Genomic DNA, 18,735 nt, shown 5'->3' on the forward strand with positions numbered 1-18,735 from the left:
ATCTATCAGAATGGGTTTAATATTATAAGATCAGAGAAGGGTGAAGTAGTCACTAGCCGTGTTTCAAAAATACACTATCTCTAAGAAAAGTTACTGATCATTCTAATAATTATTAACTTTATTACCTAAGGTCATAAGACCATAGTTATAAGGTTGCTGCCACAAGACAGTTCAAGAATATAATCTGGGTATCACTACAGATACTTAATGCCGTTATGATTCCTGATGGTGCTGAATTCTTATTCAAATGGTTTTACTCGGAATGTTCAGTGAATTTTACTCTATATCTGTCTACTCTGGATGAATCAAGTACATCGAATGAAGCATGAAGAAGTGAATGCCTAGCCCCATTGTCTCAGTCAGCGGCAACCAATATAGTGTGAGAATATAGTTCAATATGGATGCAATTTGGAATCTTACCGGGCTGTGGCTGTGGTTGAGGTTGTGGCTGCGGCTCGGGTTGTGGCTGCGGTTGCGGCTGTGGCTGTGGCTGCTCAGGAATGCCTCCTGGTTGCTGTGGCTGACCATCTGGCTGCTGTGGGAAACCACCAGGCTGCTGAGGGAAGCCACCTGGCTGTTGAGGGAAGCCACCTGGCTGTTGAGGGTAGCCACCTGGCTGTTGAGGGTAGCCACCTGGCTGTTGTGGGTAGCCACCTGGCTGCTGAGGATAGCCACCAGGCTGCTGAGGATAGCCACCTGGCTGTTGAGGGTAGCCACCTGGCTGTTGAGGGTAGCCACCTGGCTGCTGTGGGTAGCCACCTGGTTGCTGAGGGTAGCCACCTGGCTGTTGAGGGTAGCCACCAGGTTGCTGAGGATAACCACCTGGCTGTTGAGGATATCCACCTGGCTGCTGTGGGTAGCCGCCACCTGGCTGCTGTGGGTAGCCACCGCCTGGCTGCTGAGGCACCTGAATCCACACGTTTCCGGGCTGCGGTGGAGGGGGTGCTGATGGGCCTACTCCCTGCTGCACGACGGCGATCTGTACTTGGCGTTGCTGGTCTTCATCTGACACTGATGCGGGAGCTCCTGCAACAACAATATTATTTTAGACTATGTTATAAATCACATTTAGGCTACTGTGGAACTTCAGCTATGTTATCTGAGGGTATGTACTTGATAGCACTGGCCACCACTAGGCGAACTGGAGGGAAGAGGATTTTGGAATCTTCATTTTTTCCTTGTATCAGGAAATAAATCTAAGGACAAGATAGTAGGGATGCAATTAAAAGTGTATCTATGGTCTGTTGTGTATAGATACAGAACCCAGTACTGTCTGGTCTCAGAGGTGCATAGATGTGGACTATGGCTTATGGCTTGATAAAGACTATCTTGGAAACTTGTGGTTAAAGGACTGGACGATTCTCACCATCGCAAAATTTTAAAATAAAAATTTCTTGGTGGCAAAGTCTCAGGATCTCTTGTGTGGTTGTAGCAATACTGCAGGTCGATAATTAATGCAGCGGGTCCATCTCCTTCGCTGGAGAGGTCTTCCTGGGATAAGTTTTAGTGATTTTTAGTGGAATTAATATACAAATTTAAAATCTCCAATTTAATTGCGCTAAACTGACTTATTTTTGGACGAATATCGAGAAGTTATGAAAATGTATAAGATCTGAAGTAGATGATTTGCTCTGCGTAAACATGAGTCGGCTACTGTTATGGTTAGTAAGACAGTGTTGCCTAAACTTCACTCCATTTTCTTTCTGAATTATAATATGAAATAAAACTTTCAAATGTTGGAAACAGCTGCTATTTCTTTTGCTTTTCATTTTTATCATATCACATTATGTATTTACCAGTTAGTAAAAGAATCTATGAATAGAGTGGTTTATTGATAAATATAGAAGTATTATTAAGGTTTGAGGACTGCAAGTGTGAAATAGACTATAGTGGGCTGTATTATGCTGTGCGTTCAACAACTGTGATTAGAGTGCATTAGCAAACAAATGTTTATGGTTGCATTTGTATGACATATTATATTATCCCACAAGCTGGTGTTTCTGTAGACGAGTCTCGTCCAGAAGGCAGAAAATCCCTGCAACATCTCTGGTGAGACTGTAGTCACTACGAGAAAGTGTGATACTGCTACCTACATTTTGCTCTGATTTCAAGGCCCAAGTATTTGACACACCTGACGTGTCTTTTATCTATAACTAACAGTCAAATGAAAACGAGTAAGTTTATTGTTTCAAAAGTAATCACCATAACAGTTAATACATTATCCTCCTGTGAGACAAGACGATCAGTGCCTTCATGGAAAAATCTTTACGGTTACCTACGGACTCATGGTTGTACCCAGGCACGCTCCTCTTCGTCAGGAGCAAATCGATGGTCAATCTTGTCTTTCTACAGGGCACAAAAAAATGGAACTCGCATGGAAAGACATCGGGAATGTCTGGAGGATGTGTAAAGGCTTCCCAGCGAAACTTCGTCACCGTCGGTTCGCTGCAGAACTTTTGCTAGGAAACCCTTACACATCCTCTACGCAGTCCCGATCTCTGATCATGCTATTTCCATATTTTTGGAGCCCTGAAGAAAGACATTCCTGGCCGTCGATTTGCTTCGGACGAAGAAGTTTACGCCTGGGTACAATCATGGTTCCTCAAAAATGCGGCACTGACCTTCTTATCTCACAGTCGGGTAAATGTGTTAACAGCTGTGGCGGTTATTTTTGATATAATAAACAGTTTACTTACTTTTTTCCGTATGTCTCGTTTTCGTTTGACTGCCCTTATATGTTAGTCTTGTACGTATAACAAAAATGCTATGATGCACAACATTCGTATTCCATGTTTAGTGACAGATCCTCCTATAAGAGTATTTTTAAGCTGTTCTTGGACCACGATAAGGCAAGAGTATATCATCTCCAATGCGTCCATGCTTAGTAAATACTGCGGTTTCGAACCTATTTTAGAGTTCATGCGTGCTTCACTTTACGTTGATAATAGTAAAATGATAAAATTTATGATTTGGAAACAAAAATCAAATTATTGGAAACTGGTATTACAGGACGTGGGTGTAGGACAGATACAATTGCATCAGTTTTAGTAACCATGCTAATCAAGTGATACCTAGTGCCACAGTTAGATAGTTTCAACAGAACAAATTTGTGCTCTACTTGCTGTATATGGTTTGTGTTTCGCATTTTGATGCTCTCAAGATGTTCATTTGTACAAGTGACAAGCATTGTTAAGAACAGAGAAAGATAATATTTGCAAAAGTTATCTTATGCGCGTCAAGGATAGGTACTTCATTTTCATTTTGAGGTCCAGTGAACAGACTGTGAGTCTGAGATGCAAGAACGAAGCTACATCACAGTTGTGCCGTTGTTTGGCGATACAGTTGGCTTCCTCGGCTGGCCGCTTCGCCCAGGGAAGCCGGCGTCACGGCCCACCTGCTTCCCTTTGTCTAAAGGCTGGCAGCCAAAAACACTTCTCTCTAGCCATCTGCATGCGACTAATCGAAACTCGTCTTCGCTCCATCAGACAGAGTTGTTCACTGGTGATTCTCTACTTAGCTTAATACCTCCCCATTCAGTTTCCGTGCTTAAGGTACATGCGGTTGTATCACTGACGCTTAAGGCCACCCTTTTCGACTTTTTTCTGTATGCAATATTAACAATAAAATACTAATAATGACAACAAACTTTGTTGAATTTAGTGCAACCATCGCTTTAAGACAGCACCCATCTTGGTCCGCCAGCTGTCTGAAATACTACGAATATAGACTAACACGAATAATATCTGCCTGCTGGCCCATAGTACCGAAAGGAGATTGATGTTTAACATCTCATCAACTTCAAGGCCGTTAGAGAAGGAGCACTAGCTCAGTTTATAACGGTTGCAAAAGAAATTAAACTTCCTGTACATACCATTCAGCATTTTACTGAATTAGTTAGGATTTATCAATGACAGTCGTGAATGTTGATGGTCGGTCTGTGATTTGAACTTCGAACAACCCAAATGCGAGTCTGTTGCCTTAACTACTGCAACATCTCGTTCAGTGACTTTAAATTGAATATCGTAAACCATGAGGTTGACGTGTAGGTAAGTTTGAGCAGAACTTCACATAGGTCCTCTTTGGAGGGACACAAGTTAGAGGAGAATAAAGCTTTTCTGTATTGTAAGACACACTTGTGGAAGTATAGCTGTCATTCGTTGCCAGAAAACGTGGGTAAACACTGAGTTTTAGTTTTTGCGTCTTTAATGTCCCGTCTGGGAATCAAGCTAGACTCTGGCATTTACGATCGTTCGGACCAAGTATTCTCGAACTGTTCGGGGAAACAGATGTGGGAGTATGAACTATCACAGCAGATCATAAGAGATGCTAGAATAGAATGCTGAGTGTGGATGTGAGATGTCTGGGATCGAGTCCTAGGTCTGCTATGCAGTGTAGGGATCGGATCAGTAAAAATTTGGGTCTCTTCTAGGAACAGTCATTAGTAACTGGTTCGGTATCTTCAGACCACAGCACTACAAACATTCAACTACAGGTAGTGAGCTTTGTTACGAGTCGCATATATTTAGTTCCGTGGCTGATGTCCAAATGAATATAGTTTGGTTAGAGTTGCACTCAGGAAAAGACTTTTGATCTTCTTCGAGGATCCACATCACAAGACGTTGTGGCGTAGGGTTAAATGCATTACTAAGGAAGATAGTGAAGGGACGAGTTTTTGCACTGGTAAAGCCACTGAAATAACGACCGGGAAGAGACGAATTCGAATACTAGTCCAGTCATCTCGGTTAAAGTTTTTCGTGAATTTCCTAAATAAACTTCTGATGAATACCGAGCTAGTTCTTTCATAAGCGATGTCCGACTCCATCAACCACCACGTGTTGCATCGTTTCTGCCGTGTCGTACGTCAGAGTCAAAGGGAATTATGATATAGAGCGAATGGTAAAACATACATGAAATAACGGAAGTTCTAAGATAGAAAGAATTGGGTTTGTCGTCCCGTGAGCGACGAGGTCCTTAAACATAGGAACACAGGGCGGAATGAATGAGGATGGGGAAGGAACTTCACAATCAAAGAAACTACCTCTGCATTTGCTTTGTGTGACTCGGGAAAACCACGGAAACCTAAATATAGGTGACCGAACGGGGCTTTGAATCCTGCTTCTGCCGAATGAGAGTCAAGTGTCTTACTATTGCGCCATCTCGCTCCGTTCGAGGATTGGAATTCTACGGTAGGGATACAAGAAATTTTAACCCTTTAATTGATGGTCTTGTTCTCAAGAAGCACTTGTTTCCAGTACCCACTGTATGAGCACTAAAGGGTCCAACCTCATTTTAACTGGCATTGTTGCTCTTAGTGACCCAGTTATTACGTACAATTGGTAGTGCCTACCTGTGTAGCGCAATAATTTGTCACAAGCTGGCACATATTAAGTGATCTGCAGGACGGCAAGTGCTTCATACTTGTTTGTTTCTTTGCAAACGAGGGAAAAGTTTCCCGCAGGATTTGTCAATTCACTTGAATAAAATTTATACAAGTATGTTCAGCTGATTCACAGAAAAATAGAGTAATACTTTAGGCACTGTAGTCTTTCTTTCTTTCTTTCTTCCACTGGTGCCATGTCCCGCGCTGACGCAGGGTAGGCATTGTTAGGAACGGATTTGGAAAGGGTAGTGGAAAGGGGCGGCCAGATGCCCTTCCTGCCGCCACCCCGCACCCCCCAGGACGGAATTAGTGTACCCCTGCTGTCTGCGTCGAGTGTAATTAATGGAATAGTGCGAGCATGTTCAGCTGTCTGCGAGTCGTGTAGCTGAGGCGGAACGTGGGGATCAGCCCGGTATTCACATAGCGGGATGTGGAAAACCGTCTAAAAACCACATCCAGGCTGGCCGGCACACCGAACAACGACGGTAATCCGCTGGGCGGATTCGATCCGGGGCCAGCGCGCCTATCCGAGTCCAGGAAGCAGCGCATTAGCGCTCTCGGCTAACCTGGCGGGTACTTTAGGCACTGTAGTATTTTTGTAAAATTAATTAAAGCGTGTTTACATATATACTTCATTAAATTTGTGACGTTAACTCAGACCAGAGCCCCTGGCAGTCCCGTCAGTGCCGTCCGACTACCGTATCATCCTCTGCCAATGGTGTCATTGGGTGCAGCATGGAGGGCAGGGAGTCAACGCATTGCTCTCCCGGCCGCTGTCAAGTTTCGTGACCTGTAGGCATTGCTACTCGGTCAAGTAGCTCCTCAGCTGGTACCACGAGGCTGAGTGTACCCGTTCCAGTCTTCCGACCAAGGAAAGGTCCGTGGCAGTATCGGAAATCGAACCCGGCTCCACAATGTGGCAGTCAGACACGGCGACAAATCAGCTACGTAGACGGATGCCATGACCTCCCACGGTCCTTATTTACTACAGAAAAAACACAACAATAATTTGTTTATAAAACTTTTGAATAAGTGCCAAATAACATCATGTACGTGAATCCCATGCTCTTTTTCAGCAGTGCGATAACGAAGCGGTTATCGCAGAATTAAGGCGTGTCGCTTCTTTATCTGATGCTGCTGGAGATGGCAATATACACTCGTTCTTGAATAAGAATATTGGAATAATATAAATAGTCCTCTTGCCCACATATATCAGGAAAACGAAATGCCAAGTTAGCGGTTGCCTCAGTTTAGTGTTCCACGAAACGCGATGTCATAAGTCCTGCACAAGCTGTAGGTGGTGACTAAGACTGGAGCGGCGGAATGCCAAGAAAAGCGATGAAGAAGCCGCGCAATACGGTAGCAGAGGCAGTTGGCTGTTGGTATGCAGCGGGCGCCACAACGTATCGCGAGGCCCATCGTGTGCTGGCGCGGCCTCTCTGCACCTCCGCCGCCTGCCCAAATATATGACTGCCTCTGCCTCGCGGAGGTGGCCGGGTCGAGGCAGCGGGCTTTGTTTTCTTTCTTTTCCGTTTTCCTTGGCCAACGACTGCGCTCCAGCTAATCGTAAAGCAACGGCCGACGTGGCGATTTCCTGTTATGCGTGCGGGCTAGGCCGTTGGCCTCCGGCCACCTTGTTTAGCTTTAGATCGGGCGCACCTTCCGTATCGGCTATCTCCCTTTTATGGCGAAGTAGTTTACAAAGTTGTAGCGCGTCAACGTGGATACGATCGCATCGATAATGGACACAGTTCGCCTGCAGATCACGAACTCGCCGTAAAGCTTCGCTTCTCTGCAGTTGTTGCGATAATAGTACAATTTTCATAATGCGCTCGTCGTTATCAGTGCTCCAGCATTAGTCACGCTATTACGGGATTGGTCCAGCATCCGGTATTCGGAACCGATTTTCGCTTCAGGTCGCATCTTTATACTTCGCAAGCCACTGTATAGTGCATTCGTTAGCAGCACTCGAACCTGACACTGAGCGATGTTGTTAAGACACTGGACTCGTATTCTGAAGGACGGCTGTTCAAATCCTTGTCCAGCTACCGACATTCAGGTTTTGCACGTAACCCCGAATTGTTTAAAGGAAATACTGGTATGGTTCCTTTGCAAATGATAGTGTTTTTTCCTTCCTCAGTCCACACTTATGCTCCGTATGTAATCGACATCTACATCTAGATATACAGTGTGTAAATGATAACTATTCAACGTACCACAGTGGCATATGTGAAGTCGAGATGGAAAAATTGGTATAGGATACTTGCGGTCCATCAAGCTGGGGAAAAGCCTCAAATTGGCCCTCAAAATCCACCTGAGCTGAAGCGCAAGTGCGCCACGCAGATGTTGGCTAAAATCGTCCTTGAATATTAACAGCCTCCCGTTTTGGTACTCAGAAAATGTAAAATTGTCATGTGTAAATTCTGCCTCAAAGTATTGTGAATTTAAACACCATAAAATTAACATTAAAAGTTAACATTAAATTAACGTTAAAAATTGACATGTAAATCTTGTTATTACGAAGCTCTTGTGCTTATGAGGGTTAAGCTGAGATTGTATTGTAAACGTAATTAGTTATTGCATTTCGTCTACAAATGCCTTTTTCTTTCATTATCCTCACGGGGAAGTTTAAATTAATAATGCCAAGGATATAGTTGACTAAGATAGTGGCGCAAGAGAGCAAGGCGTTATTGAAAATTTCCGCGGCGCGTAGCTTAGGTGGTTTTTGCAGGCCATTTTGAAGTTAATTCCTGGCTTGATACACCGCAAGTGTTCTGTTCGTCTTGCCTTCCCCCAGGCCACGGTGGTACACTGTAAACGGTTATCGCTGACACCCCGCATAGTCCGCAAACCATTCATGGTAGAGCATCTTTCGTGTTAATATTAGCATTTGTTTGTTATATTCCATTCACGAACCGAACAAGGGAAAATGAGTCTCCATATGTCTTGCTAGGTGCTCTTATCTGTCTAGTATTCTCATGTCCTTGTGCGAAATACACGATAGAGGCAACAGAATTGTCGAAAATTCTTTCCGAATACCGGTTCTCTAAATTTACCCCACACTTTCGTGAGAACTAAGCCGTCTTTCGTCGAAAGGTTTCCGTTAAAGATCCCCGAGAATCTATTTTACTCTTTGGTATGGGCTACACCCACCTGTTACGCTACCAGCAGCCCTTCTCTGAATTCGGTCGATTTTTGCTACCACGCTTGCTTCATAAATTCGCCAAACGCTGCAGTGCTCTACAACTGGTTTTGTATGTAATGTCCTTTACAGATACGCCGCTCTTTCCCAGAAACCTTGCAACAAATCGAAGTCTTCTATTCGTCTTTGTTACTCTTGATCTTAGTGTCCATGCGGTTGCGTATCGTTTGTTATTGTTACCCCTACACATTTACACGAATCAGTGTGCTCCTGGTTTTACCCACTATTCATTTAATCGAAGACTATTTACTTCTTTCTTTTTCCCAAACTCATAAAACGGGCTATGGAGGCAGATTAAAGGATCTTTCGTTGGCGCCCGTAGCAAGTTCTTCGTGAAGTAGGTTTTCCGTTGCCTTCCTCAAACGTGATAAGAATTTCAAGCGCGTACCTGTTCATGTGAATGACTGTGATAGTGCTTGTACAGCTTAGCTTTGTGTTTTTGAAGCTGTAGGGAAGGGAGAGGGTGAAAGCCGGAGCCTGCACTAGCCCATTCCCTCGGATACCACAATGTCGGCAGCCGACTTTAACGTCCCTATCCGAGGGATGGTTTACTATTAACATTATCACTTGCCATCATTCCATTAGACACTGCAGGAAGATTTGGAACTGAGTCCCATACAGTGGTGGAAAGTCTAGTGATCAGGAATTTTGCGCCGTCAGATACTAGCGGTGAACATTTCTACCTCCACATTGACTCTAATCGACTATCTCCGAAGGAAGGTAGGAAGATTGGGGTTTAATAACCCGTCGACATCAAGATCATTAGTGACGGTACAACCTACGAGTAGAGCGCCATCGTACAGCGACCTGGACTACGCAAGCGGGCAGTATACTTATACCACACGATAACGTATTTATGAAGTTTTTGTTACGCTTTGAAAGTCATACAGCAGTTCTGCTTTATGGAGACCCTAGCAAATAGAGGATACAGTACACTTCGTTATCGCACAATGTTAAGTTTTAAGAAATGTCCTAGTTACTGCAACAATCTGAATGAAGTGGCGCACTTTTAAGTATTGAACTCGTATATTGTAGGAGTGAGCTGCAAACTTACAATCTGAAATTTTGACTTATCTTTTCGGTGGTTTCAGTGGATCATATCCGGCGAGGATAATCGATTGAAGAATGCTATGTTCAAATTCTTGCTCCATTCCTGTCAGAACGAACATGTGCTAATATTTAGATGTCCGTAGGACTATAAACACTAACAGTCTATCCTTGTTTCCCATTTAAGTGGCTAACGAATCATCGTACGGCTAGTAGATTAGGTGTTCACTTATTTAAGCGTCACTGTCAACAACTAAGAGATAATCAGTACAACCGTTCACCGAACGACGCAGCACGGCACGGATACCTATCTGTAGGATCACTGTTGCAAAATCAAAGGCGGTTTTATTAAGTCACTTGAAGCAAATTCTGGGATGGCTCCTTTGCAAGAGAGGTTTCCAAACCTTTCCCTATTTGAACTTTTGCTCCGTCTCTAATGGCTTCCTCACCGACGGGACGTTAAACTGTGATCATCCTTCCGTCTTTGAATCTGGCCTTCGCTACATCAATTTCGAGACCGCGAAGAAGTTCCAGTGTCAAGCCCGTAAACGTACTGGTCCTCCGCTACGAAACCCAGAAGTGCAGACCGTAGGTCGTAAGGCTTCCCGGAAGCGTGAGAAGGCAGGCGGTGGCAGTGCGTCGGCCTAACGCGGGACGCGTTGGCTGGACACGCACGCGGGAGCCGGTCGGACGAGTTGGCATTCCGGAGGGACGGCGACAGCGTACCTGCTGGCTCCACCTACGAGGACGAAATTGCGGGTGCGCTTATAACGGGAGCACCCACGCCGGCCATCGGCCTCGCCCTCTCGGGTTACGCCGCGCTCCACTTCCACCTGCCCTCCGAGACCGGACGCTGGCCTCATCTTCTCAGTCCCAAGCCGACCCGCCTGTTGAAAGACTAGGATCGTTAATCAATAGAATTAATAGTTCAGGCAGTACCAACTCTTCAACGAACAACGCTTGTGAGGCGCGGTTTTATAGTAACAAATAGTTGCCTGCCGCATTTAAGTTGGTCATTCGAGACGTGCTGTCACTGCTGTCGGAGACTGTACCTCTCGTTGTCCGAGAAGACGCTGTGGTTTCGAAACACCTTCCCACATCGAGGTAGCCGGCCGTTGTGGCCGTGCGGTTCTAGGCACTTCAGTCCAGAACCGCGCTCCCGCTACGGTCGCAGGTTCGAATCCTGCCTCGGGCATGGATGTGTGTGATGTCCTTAGGTTAGTTAGGTTTAAGTAGTTCTAAGTCTAGTGGACTGATGGCCTAAGATGTCAAGTCCCTTAGTGCTCAGAGCCATTTGAACCATTTTGAACCACTTCGAGGTCAATGTCCATGAGCATCTGAACATAGATTCTCTCATCACTGCTTTAGAGGGAGAAGGGAGGGGTAGTTCCATTTCTATATCTGCATTTAAATTTGCGTATATACTCCGTAAGTCACTATACAGCGCATGGCGGATACTACTCCGTTTCAATATTACCAATTTTCTCTATTATTCCAATCGTGTATTGAGCGAGAACAAATAAGACTCACTGTATGCCTCTGTATGTATCCCAATGTCGCTATTCTTATTCTCACGAGTCCTATGCGAGATTGGCGATGGCGGTCATGCAATATCCCTCTCATGCCGGTACTCTAAATTTGCTCAACGGCGAGAGCAGCGTCGACTCTCCTCCAAAGATCTCCGTTCAAGATCTCCGAACATCTCTACTACACTTACCTAAGGGCTCTGCCGACATGATAAGAATCTAGCAGTGCATCTCTGAATTCGTTCCATGTGCGCTATCACGTCTACTTCGTTAGGACTCAGGTTGCAGTCTCGTCCTGTATCGGATTTTCTTTAAACATGCATTCCACTTTCCTAGAACATTACCAAAAAACAAAGCCTACCATTCGCCTTCCGTAGCTCTGGATTTATGTTCCTTTTTACACTTAAGGACGAAAGTAGCTTTCATAGGATGTGTCACTACCTAGTAACATAGCGCTGTGAAAACTGGACCATTCGTAGAAAGAACTGCTACAGTATAAAAGCTAACCGAAAGTAATACGCAAGGCGACGAATGGAAATGACACTTTTATTCAAAGACAATAGTTACGCTGAAGTAACCATGATTCATGATTGTCCCCTGGACATTCAGAAAGGCGGGGCATGGTTCTTAACAGATTGTGTGATCACCACAGACGACGATGCACGCTCTGCGACGTGTTCCCATGCTTTCCTCAAGGTTGGTTGAGAGCTCTTATGGTCGAGCGTTCCATTCCTCAACCAGTGCGGTTGACAGCTGCTGGATGGTCATTGGTTCGTGTGGATGTGCTGTAGTACGTCTCCCCAATGCATCCCATAAGTGCTCGAAAGGATTTAAGCGGGGCGAACGGGCATTTACCAAATATCCTGAAGTTCCAGGAGCCTCTCTACCTAAGCTGTTTCGATGCTGTCGCGCATTGTTATTCATAAAAATGAAGTCAGCGCTGAATGAAACACTAAAAAGGCGTACACGAGGAAGGAGCAGACTGTCACAGTATCGTTGACTGGTGACTGCAGAGTATTCACAGATTTGCAAGTCAGTCCGCCAATGCACTATTTTGCCTCCCTACGCCATAACTCCTGGACCACCTAAACGATAATGTTGACAGTATCCCTGGGTGTATTACGCGTTTCCCCCTCTCGCCATATGGGGGTACCTTCAGAATTGTCGAACACGATCGTTTTGGTGGTCCAGGTGTTGTGGAGTGGGGAGGCATAATATTGCACGGACGTACTGATCTCCAGATCTTTGAACACGGTACATTTAATGTACTCCTTACCCATGTGCGTCTTTTCTGCCGTGCATTCGGCCTTGACTTCATTTTTATGGATGACAAAGTGCGTCCATATCGAATTGCGCAGGTGGAGGAGCTCTTGGAATGAGAGGATATTTGGTGAATGGACTGGCCTACCCGTTCTCCGACTTAAATCCCCGTTGGGAAGACGTATTTCAGCACGCTCACGTGAACCAACGACCATACAGCAGTTGTCAGCAGCACTGGTGAAGGAAAGAAACGCCCTACCATCAGAACTTGTGCACTGTCGTCCTTGGTGATCACACATCCTATTAAGAACCACGTCTCGCCTTTTGTAATGTCCAGGGGACCATCATGAATCGCTGAGACTTCAGTGCAGTTATCTGAATAGAAGTGGCATTTCTGTTGGTCTCACTGCGTTGACCTTCCCGTTACATTCTGTACTATACTGTAGCAGTTCTTTTCACGTGTGGGCCACGTCTAATATGATACTTGACATTGATACATCATGCGAAAGTTACTGGCGTGCTTATATTTTTTTGCACACCGGTGTATGTATATCGCTTGCTAGAACTGTGCCTAAATATTTATACAATGTGACCTGCTCCGGATACTCGTCAGGATTTCGCATGGACGTTAACTGTCCTTCCCTAACAAACAATACACGATTGCCTGTGTTGTATCCACGGTGTATATTTCCCTGTGGGGGTTGCGCGAAGTTGTTGGTGTATAAATTCTCAGTAGAAACAGAAGAGGAACTGCTTTTTAGGATCTTAACTATCTGCTTCTATGTACGACAAACAACATACAGATGTGAGATTATGACAAAATGTTATGCACAGTTATAATGAAAGATTTCAAACTGGCGGTTGAACATAGCTGTGAGCTTAAGTTGCTGCTACGAACAGTACGTTGTTTATATTGATAAAGAACTAAAGATTCATTCTCCTTATCTCAAATAATTCAATTTATGAAGCTCTATGATCGGCGTAATTTTGACCCTAAAGGCTTGGGACACGTCATCTGTACCAAGTGGTTCGTCGCAGCATCCTTAGATAGAATGTTCAAATGTGGGGCAGTCATTAGCTTTCGAAGCCTGCTTCTATTGTCTTCTTTTAGAACAAGCAACATATTCAGGAGGATGGAATGGGATTTACATTCTTCCGTGGCAAGGTCCTCACGACCAAAGAATATGTACACATTTGCGTCTCACATACAGGGCAGCTTGGGCCACATTTCACTCGCATTCGGAAGGAGCCGGGTTCTAATCATCGTCCAGAATTCTAGATTTAGATTACCCGTGATTTTCCTAAATTAAGTTACATGAATTCTCGTATTTTTCCTTCGGAAGAGTCATAGCAGATCCTCTCGTTTAGTGTTCCGTCTCTAATCACTTCGTTCTCAATAAGGCTTTAAAATCTTCTCTTTCTTTAACCATTCGATCATGTCCGAAAGCAAACTATAGACGTTAATCATCTGTGATATCTCTGCTTCTAGTGCTCGATTTCAAACACTGCTGAGCGAGTGGCACTGTATCTATTGTAGCTCTTAGTGACGTCATTATGAAGTTAATCACGGGGTATAAAAGACAGATCATATAGATTGGATTGTTAGTTCCTGAAAATGTCGAAAGAAACAATTGTCAAACGAAAGTTTGGAATAGAATTTTATTCAAATTAGAATGTACAAGGAAACTAAAATATTCATTAGAAATACGTAAATGTTAGAGTTTTCATTACGTATGTTGTAATCGAGCAACAACCACGTCACTATTTTGCAGAGAAACAGAGACGTGTTCGCGAGTCTTGGAAGCTCCATCTCGAATCACGCTCAAAGCAATTTCATCTTGGTCACGTTACTCAGAAAGTTGGTATGACCCGCCGGCAGAAGCGGCTCAGTGCTTCCAGGAATATGCAAGCACAGGGCAAGGCCGCAGGAATCTACCTCCAGTCGTTTTCCAGGAGAAGCCAACCGCAAAGTTAGGGAACAGTCTTGCTAACAGTTTGAGCAGTCAGCAGCTCACTTTCCAGTTCACGTCATTGTGTTCGAGTACTGTTCCTATGCTTTCCTGTTATTCCGTAAAAGGAGACACCCTCAGAGCCCTAATAGACTAAAAATTAGCACTTTACGCTCTTTGAAAAAACTCAGTGTGAGACGCAGAAGACTGAAAACAATTTATTCTGCAGTACGTTACTAGTGTTTCTTTATCAGGACCAGAGAGTTGGTGGGTTCTCTTGTGCTAAACAAAGGCATTCTCTAGGTTTAGTGCGGGCAGGGTGAGCGAGTCAACTCCAGTGAATAACAGCTTGCTATACTACTAATTTTTTCCATTCTTCTAGTGAAGTACAGCGCGAGTTCACAAGATACACAACACTGATTACTTATCAATTTAACATATGTAGCTCACCTTCTGGTGACGTCACATTGTTAATCTTTTACATTATTAAGTGAGACATTAACTAGAAACATGTAATGGCAGTTTAATTGAATAATTTCTATTGCTTTCGCTGTCGACAAGGTATTAAAAATCAAAGGAAAATTGACGGAAATTAAGGAGGAGCGTTAGCCTACACCTAAGGATTAGAGCAGTGCTATTACATAGAGCTGTTATGATACCGTCTGATGGTTAAATATATTGCCTTGCAGCCGAACTGAAGGCAAAGTCTGTTACCGTATCACAGGAATTGCTTCCTTTTCTTTGCAGGCCATCTCGATCAAATTCGTGGGTCGTGCATAGAACGAATGAGAGGTTAAGTTATCGCCTTTCAAATAAGCAACCAGTACGACAACGACTGTAATAAAGATTGCGGCCGTGACAGGGCGTAATATTTCGTGTTCGGTAAGGTGGTCGTTTGCGCCGACGAGGTTCTTGTTTTGTTACAGCAATCTGCGGTTGCTCCTCCTTCCTTTAGTTGACTACTTGGAGCCTATCCCGTAGCGTCTGCAGCAGGCCCGTGTTACAGAGAGCAGTTCCAAAAGGATACCTGTTCCAGCTACCGAAACTACAACAAACGGTACTCAAAAGGCGAATGCCAGAACAAAACTATAAAATTATAGATGAAATCGTCTTCTAACAGATCAACCAAGTACCTTATATATTTTACTTGGTTGTTGTTAGGAGCAAAATATTCTAGTTTCCTATTATCTGGAGACTGCAAGCCTATCACTGTTGAACCCTTCAACGGGAGCCATTAGGGGATGCTCGATTTCAAAGCGTGTGTTCGTGTTATAGTTTGAGAAAATTAACTAAGAAACAATTTCTTGATGTTTGCGTAGTTAAATGTTTCCCTTTTATGTTGAAAATAGCCAGCACTGCATTTAGCTTACATCTTTTAAGTTTCTGTTTAGGGGCTACTGATGCCGTTCTTTATACATTGCAGTGAGAAATACAGTCTAGATGCTCCTTCGTAACAGAAGTCTCTTGCGATACGAAATATTATATGTCAAGTTGCATTAGGATGTTCACAAATTATTTACCTTCACGCGAGTTTAATCATCCGATCATCTCGGGAAAATGATTTAGTTACCAAATCACGTTATTTATTGCGTAGTGTTAGCAAGGAAGTGTTTGTACTTGGTAGATGTTGCGTTGGAGCAGGCTGGCTTTGGAGCGCAGGCGGCCTCGGTCCCTTACCTTGGTTGGCGGCGTCGGTCCTGTGGTAGGGCGGGTACGCAGCAGTGGCCGTAGCGACCACCGCCAGCACCAGGACACACATCTGCACACGCCGGCTCATGACGTTACCTTGCAATGTCACGGCCGCGCGCTACCGCCTTATATACGCGGGTGCGTCAACCCCGGACCCCCTGCGCGCAAAAAGACGACCGCCTGGCTAGAATGAGAGAGGAAGAGAATTAGAAAAGGAAGAAGAGAGCGAGACGATTTTTGCAAAAGGACTGTGCCTCCCCTTCCCCGAGCAGCGCATTGACCGCGCCTTCCGCCCGTCCGCAGATTCGCGCGTCCCCATTGGACGGCCGCTCTGCGGCTGGCCAATCCGGGCCGGCCGGGGTGGCTCTCGGCATTCGCGAATCAGCATGTTTCAACATAGTTCTGCGCCACCACTAATATGCGCGCCGGTATCTCCTTATTCTGCTTCCATCCAATGTCCGCGCCAACATAGAGAAACGCTCTTTGTAATTTTCAACGCAAATTTCCAGCTGTGCTCTCGTTTTAGGACATCCACGACCTATCGCATTATACGGAACATTTAATGTTCCAACGCCGAACATTAAACATTTTGGTAAGATCTATTGTCGGTTTATTACCGTATCGCTGTTTGGCGACCAGGGTACTGACTCAGGTGGGATAGTACTCGTGTTAACGTCTTTATTGCAACAGATTAAACCAGATAAGCACCAAATGCTTTTAGTAAAACGATACCCAGTAATTTCACAGTCTTCTATGGTTCCAAGTCTCCGAATAAAGCGATGTTAAATGCAACAGCCAGATTAGTCGATCATTATTCCTAAGTAGTACGATCAAGTCGCATATGCCTTTGTGTGTTCTATTCAGTCCATAATCATGCAGTATTATAAGAAAATGAGTATGATACGTACTATTCACTATTAGTAGCAAAACGTGGCAGTCACAAATATATACCAAGGTGGATTAAAACGTAATACCTCCTGTGTCATAAAAATTAATAATGAACACATAACAGCGAAATAGTTTGGACAAGAAGAGAATAGAAGCTTTAGAAATGTGGTGCTACAGAATAATGCTGAAGATTAGATGGGTAGATCACATAACTAATGAGGAGGTATTGAAAAGAATTGGGGAGAAGAGGAGTTTGTGGCACAACTTGACCAGAAGAAGGGATCTGTTGGTAGGACATGTTCTGAGGCATCAAGGGATCACCAATTTAGTACTGGAGGGCAGCGTGGAGGGTAAAAATCGTAGAGGGAGACCAAGAGATGAATAAACTAAGCAAATTCAGAAGGATGTAGGCTGCAGTAGGTACTGGGAGATGAAGAAGCTTGCACAGGATAGAGTAGCATGGAGAGCTGCATCAAACCAGTCTCAGGACTGAAGACAACAACAACAACAACAACAACAGCGAAATTGATATAGATCATAGCCTAACTGTAGTCTGCCCGGCAATACCGTTCAAAATACAGTAGTCACAATACATTTGTACACATCTGCGTTATCGCTGAACCCAGGCAAGAATACCAACTTAAAAAGATTCAGTTTTGTTTCTTGACTCATTTGCCTCACAATGATTTTAAAGCCGCTGATTCTGAACTCTAACACCTCTTTAGCCTCGTATCACTTCATCAGCAAGTCCTCGTTTGGTATCTGTGACAGATATCGGCCAGTATCTGCGCGGCTTACTTGCAACACCTATTTCTCCGTTACCAAGCTTTTTCACCCAACGCCGCAAATTGCTGATGTCCATTACAGCGCCTCATATGCTTTATTCGTGAATGTGGTTAAACTAGCTTTAAAATTGTGGATCAAAAAGTACACCCCTAAATTTTTCCAAACTGGTTTTGATACCTGGGTTCGCGTCGGCCGCTGTGGCCGTGCGGTTCTAGGTGCTTCAGTCCAGAACCGCGCGACTGCTACGGTCGCAGGTTCGAATCCTGCCTCGGGCATGGATGTGTGTGATGTCCTTAGATTAGTTAGGTTTAAGTAGTTCTAAGTTCTAGGGGACTGATGACCTCAGATGTTAAGTACCATAGTGTTCAGAGCCATTTGATACCTGGGTTGAATAATGGCCCAAATGTGTACAAATTCATGGTGACTATGCTGAAGGCTAGTGTTGTCTAGGGTACATTTCAGGCTATGAGCTGTACTAATTCCGCTGTTATACGTTCATTATTAAAGTTTTATGACACAGCAGGCATTACTTTTTGATCCACCCTCGTATTACGTTTCTGACGCTCACCTTTTGACATCCACGAAACAATACAAAGAATTAACTGAGGTGACAAAAGTCGTGGGTTAGCGATATGCACATATACAGATGGCAGTAGTATCGCGCACACAAGGTACAAAAGAGCAGTGCTTTGGCGGAGCTATCGTTCATGTGAATAGGTTTCCGGCGTGATTATGGCCATACGACGGAAATTAACCGACTTTACACGCGGAATGATAGTTGGAGCTAGATGCATGGGACATTCTATTTCGGAAGTCGTTAGGGAATTGAATATTCTGAGATACACAATGAGAAGTGTATGCCAAGAATACCAAATTCCAGACGTTACCTCTCACCTCTCACTTAACGACCGAGAGCAGCGGCGTTTGCAGAGAGTTGTCAGTGCTAACGGACAAGTAACACTGCTTGAAATGACCGCAGAAATCAATGTTGGCCTTGCGATGAACGTA

General features: G+C 44.4%; 1 protein-coding gene across 3 annotated transcripts in view; it reads right to left on the minus strand.

Moving 5' to 3' along the window:
- Positions 1-16,181, minus strand: part of LOC126249686 (basic salivary proline-rich protein 3-like) — a 28,880-nt gene extending 12,699 nt beyond the window's left edge. The window contains exons 1-3 of one of the 3 annotated variants that reach the window (XM_049951364.1): positions 16,042-16,181; positions 697-1,026; positions 421-591 (exon numbers count right to left, since the gene is read on the minus strand). In XM_049951364.1, coding sequence (XP_049807321.1) covers positions 421-591; positions 697-1,026; positions 16,042-16,141 — 601 coding nt within the window. In that variant the 5' untranslated portion in view covers positions 16,142-16,181. Of the gene's footprint in view, positions 1-420; positions 1,027-16,041 lie in introns of all 3 variants that reach the window. The other 2 variants (XM_049951365.1, XM_049951363.1) reach the window with 2 other exon arrangements.
- Positions 16,182-18,735: the final 2,554 nt, after the last annotated feature.

This window comes from Schistocerca nitens, chromosome 3 (genome assembly GCF_023898315.1).
Source record: "Schistocerca nitens isolate TAMUIC-IGC-003100 chromosome 3, iqSchNite1.1, whole genome shotgun sequence".
In the NCBI taxonomy this organism is placed as follows: Eukaryota; Metazoa; Arthropoda; class Insecta; order Orthoptera; family Acrididae; genus Schistocerca; species Schistocerca nitens.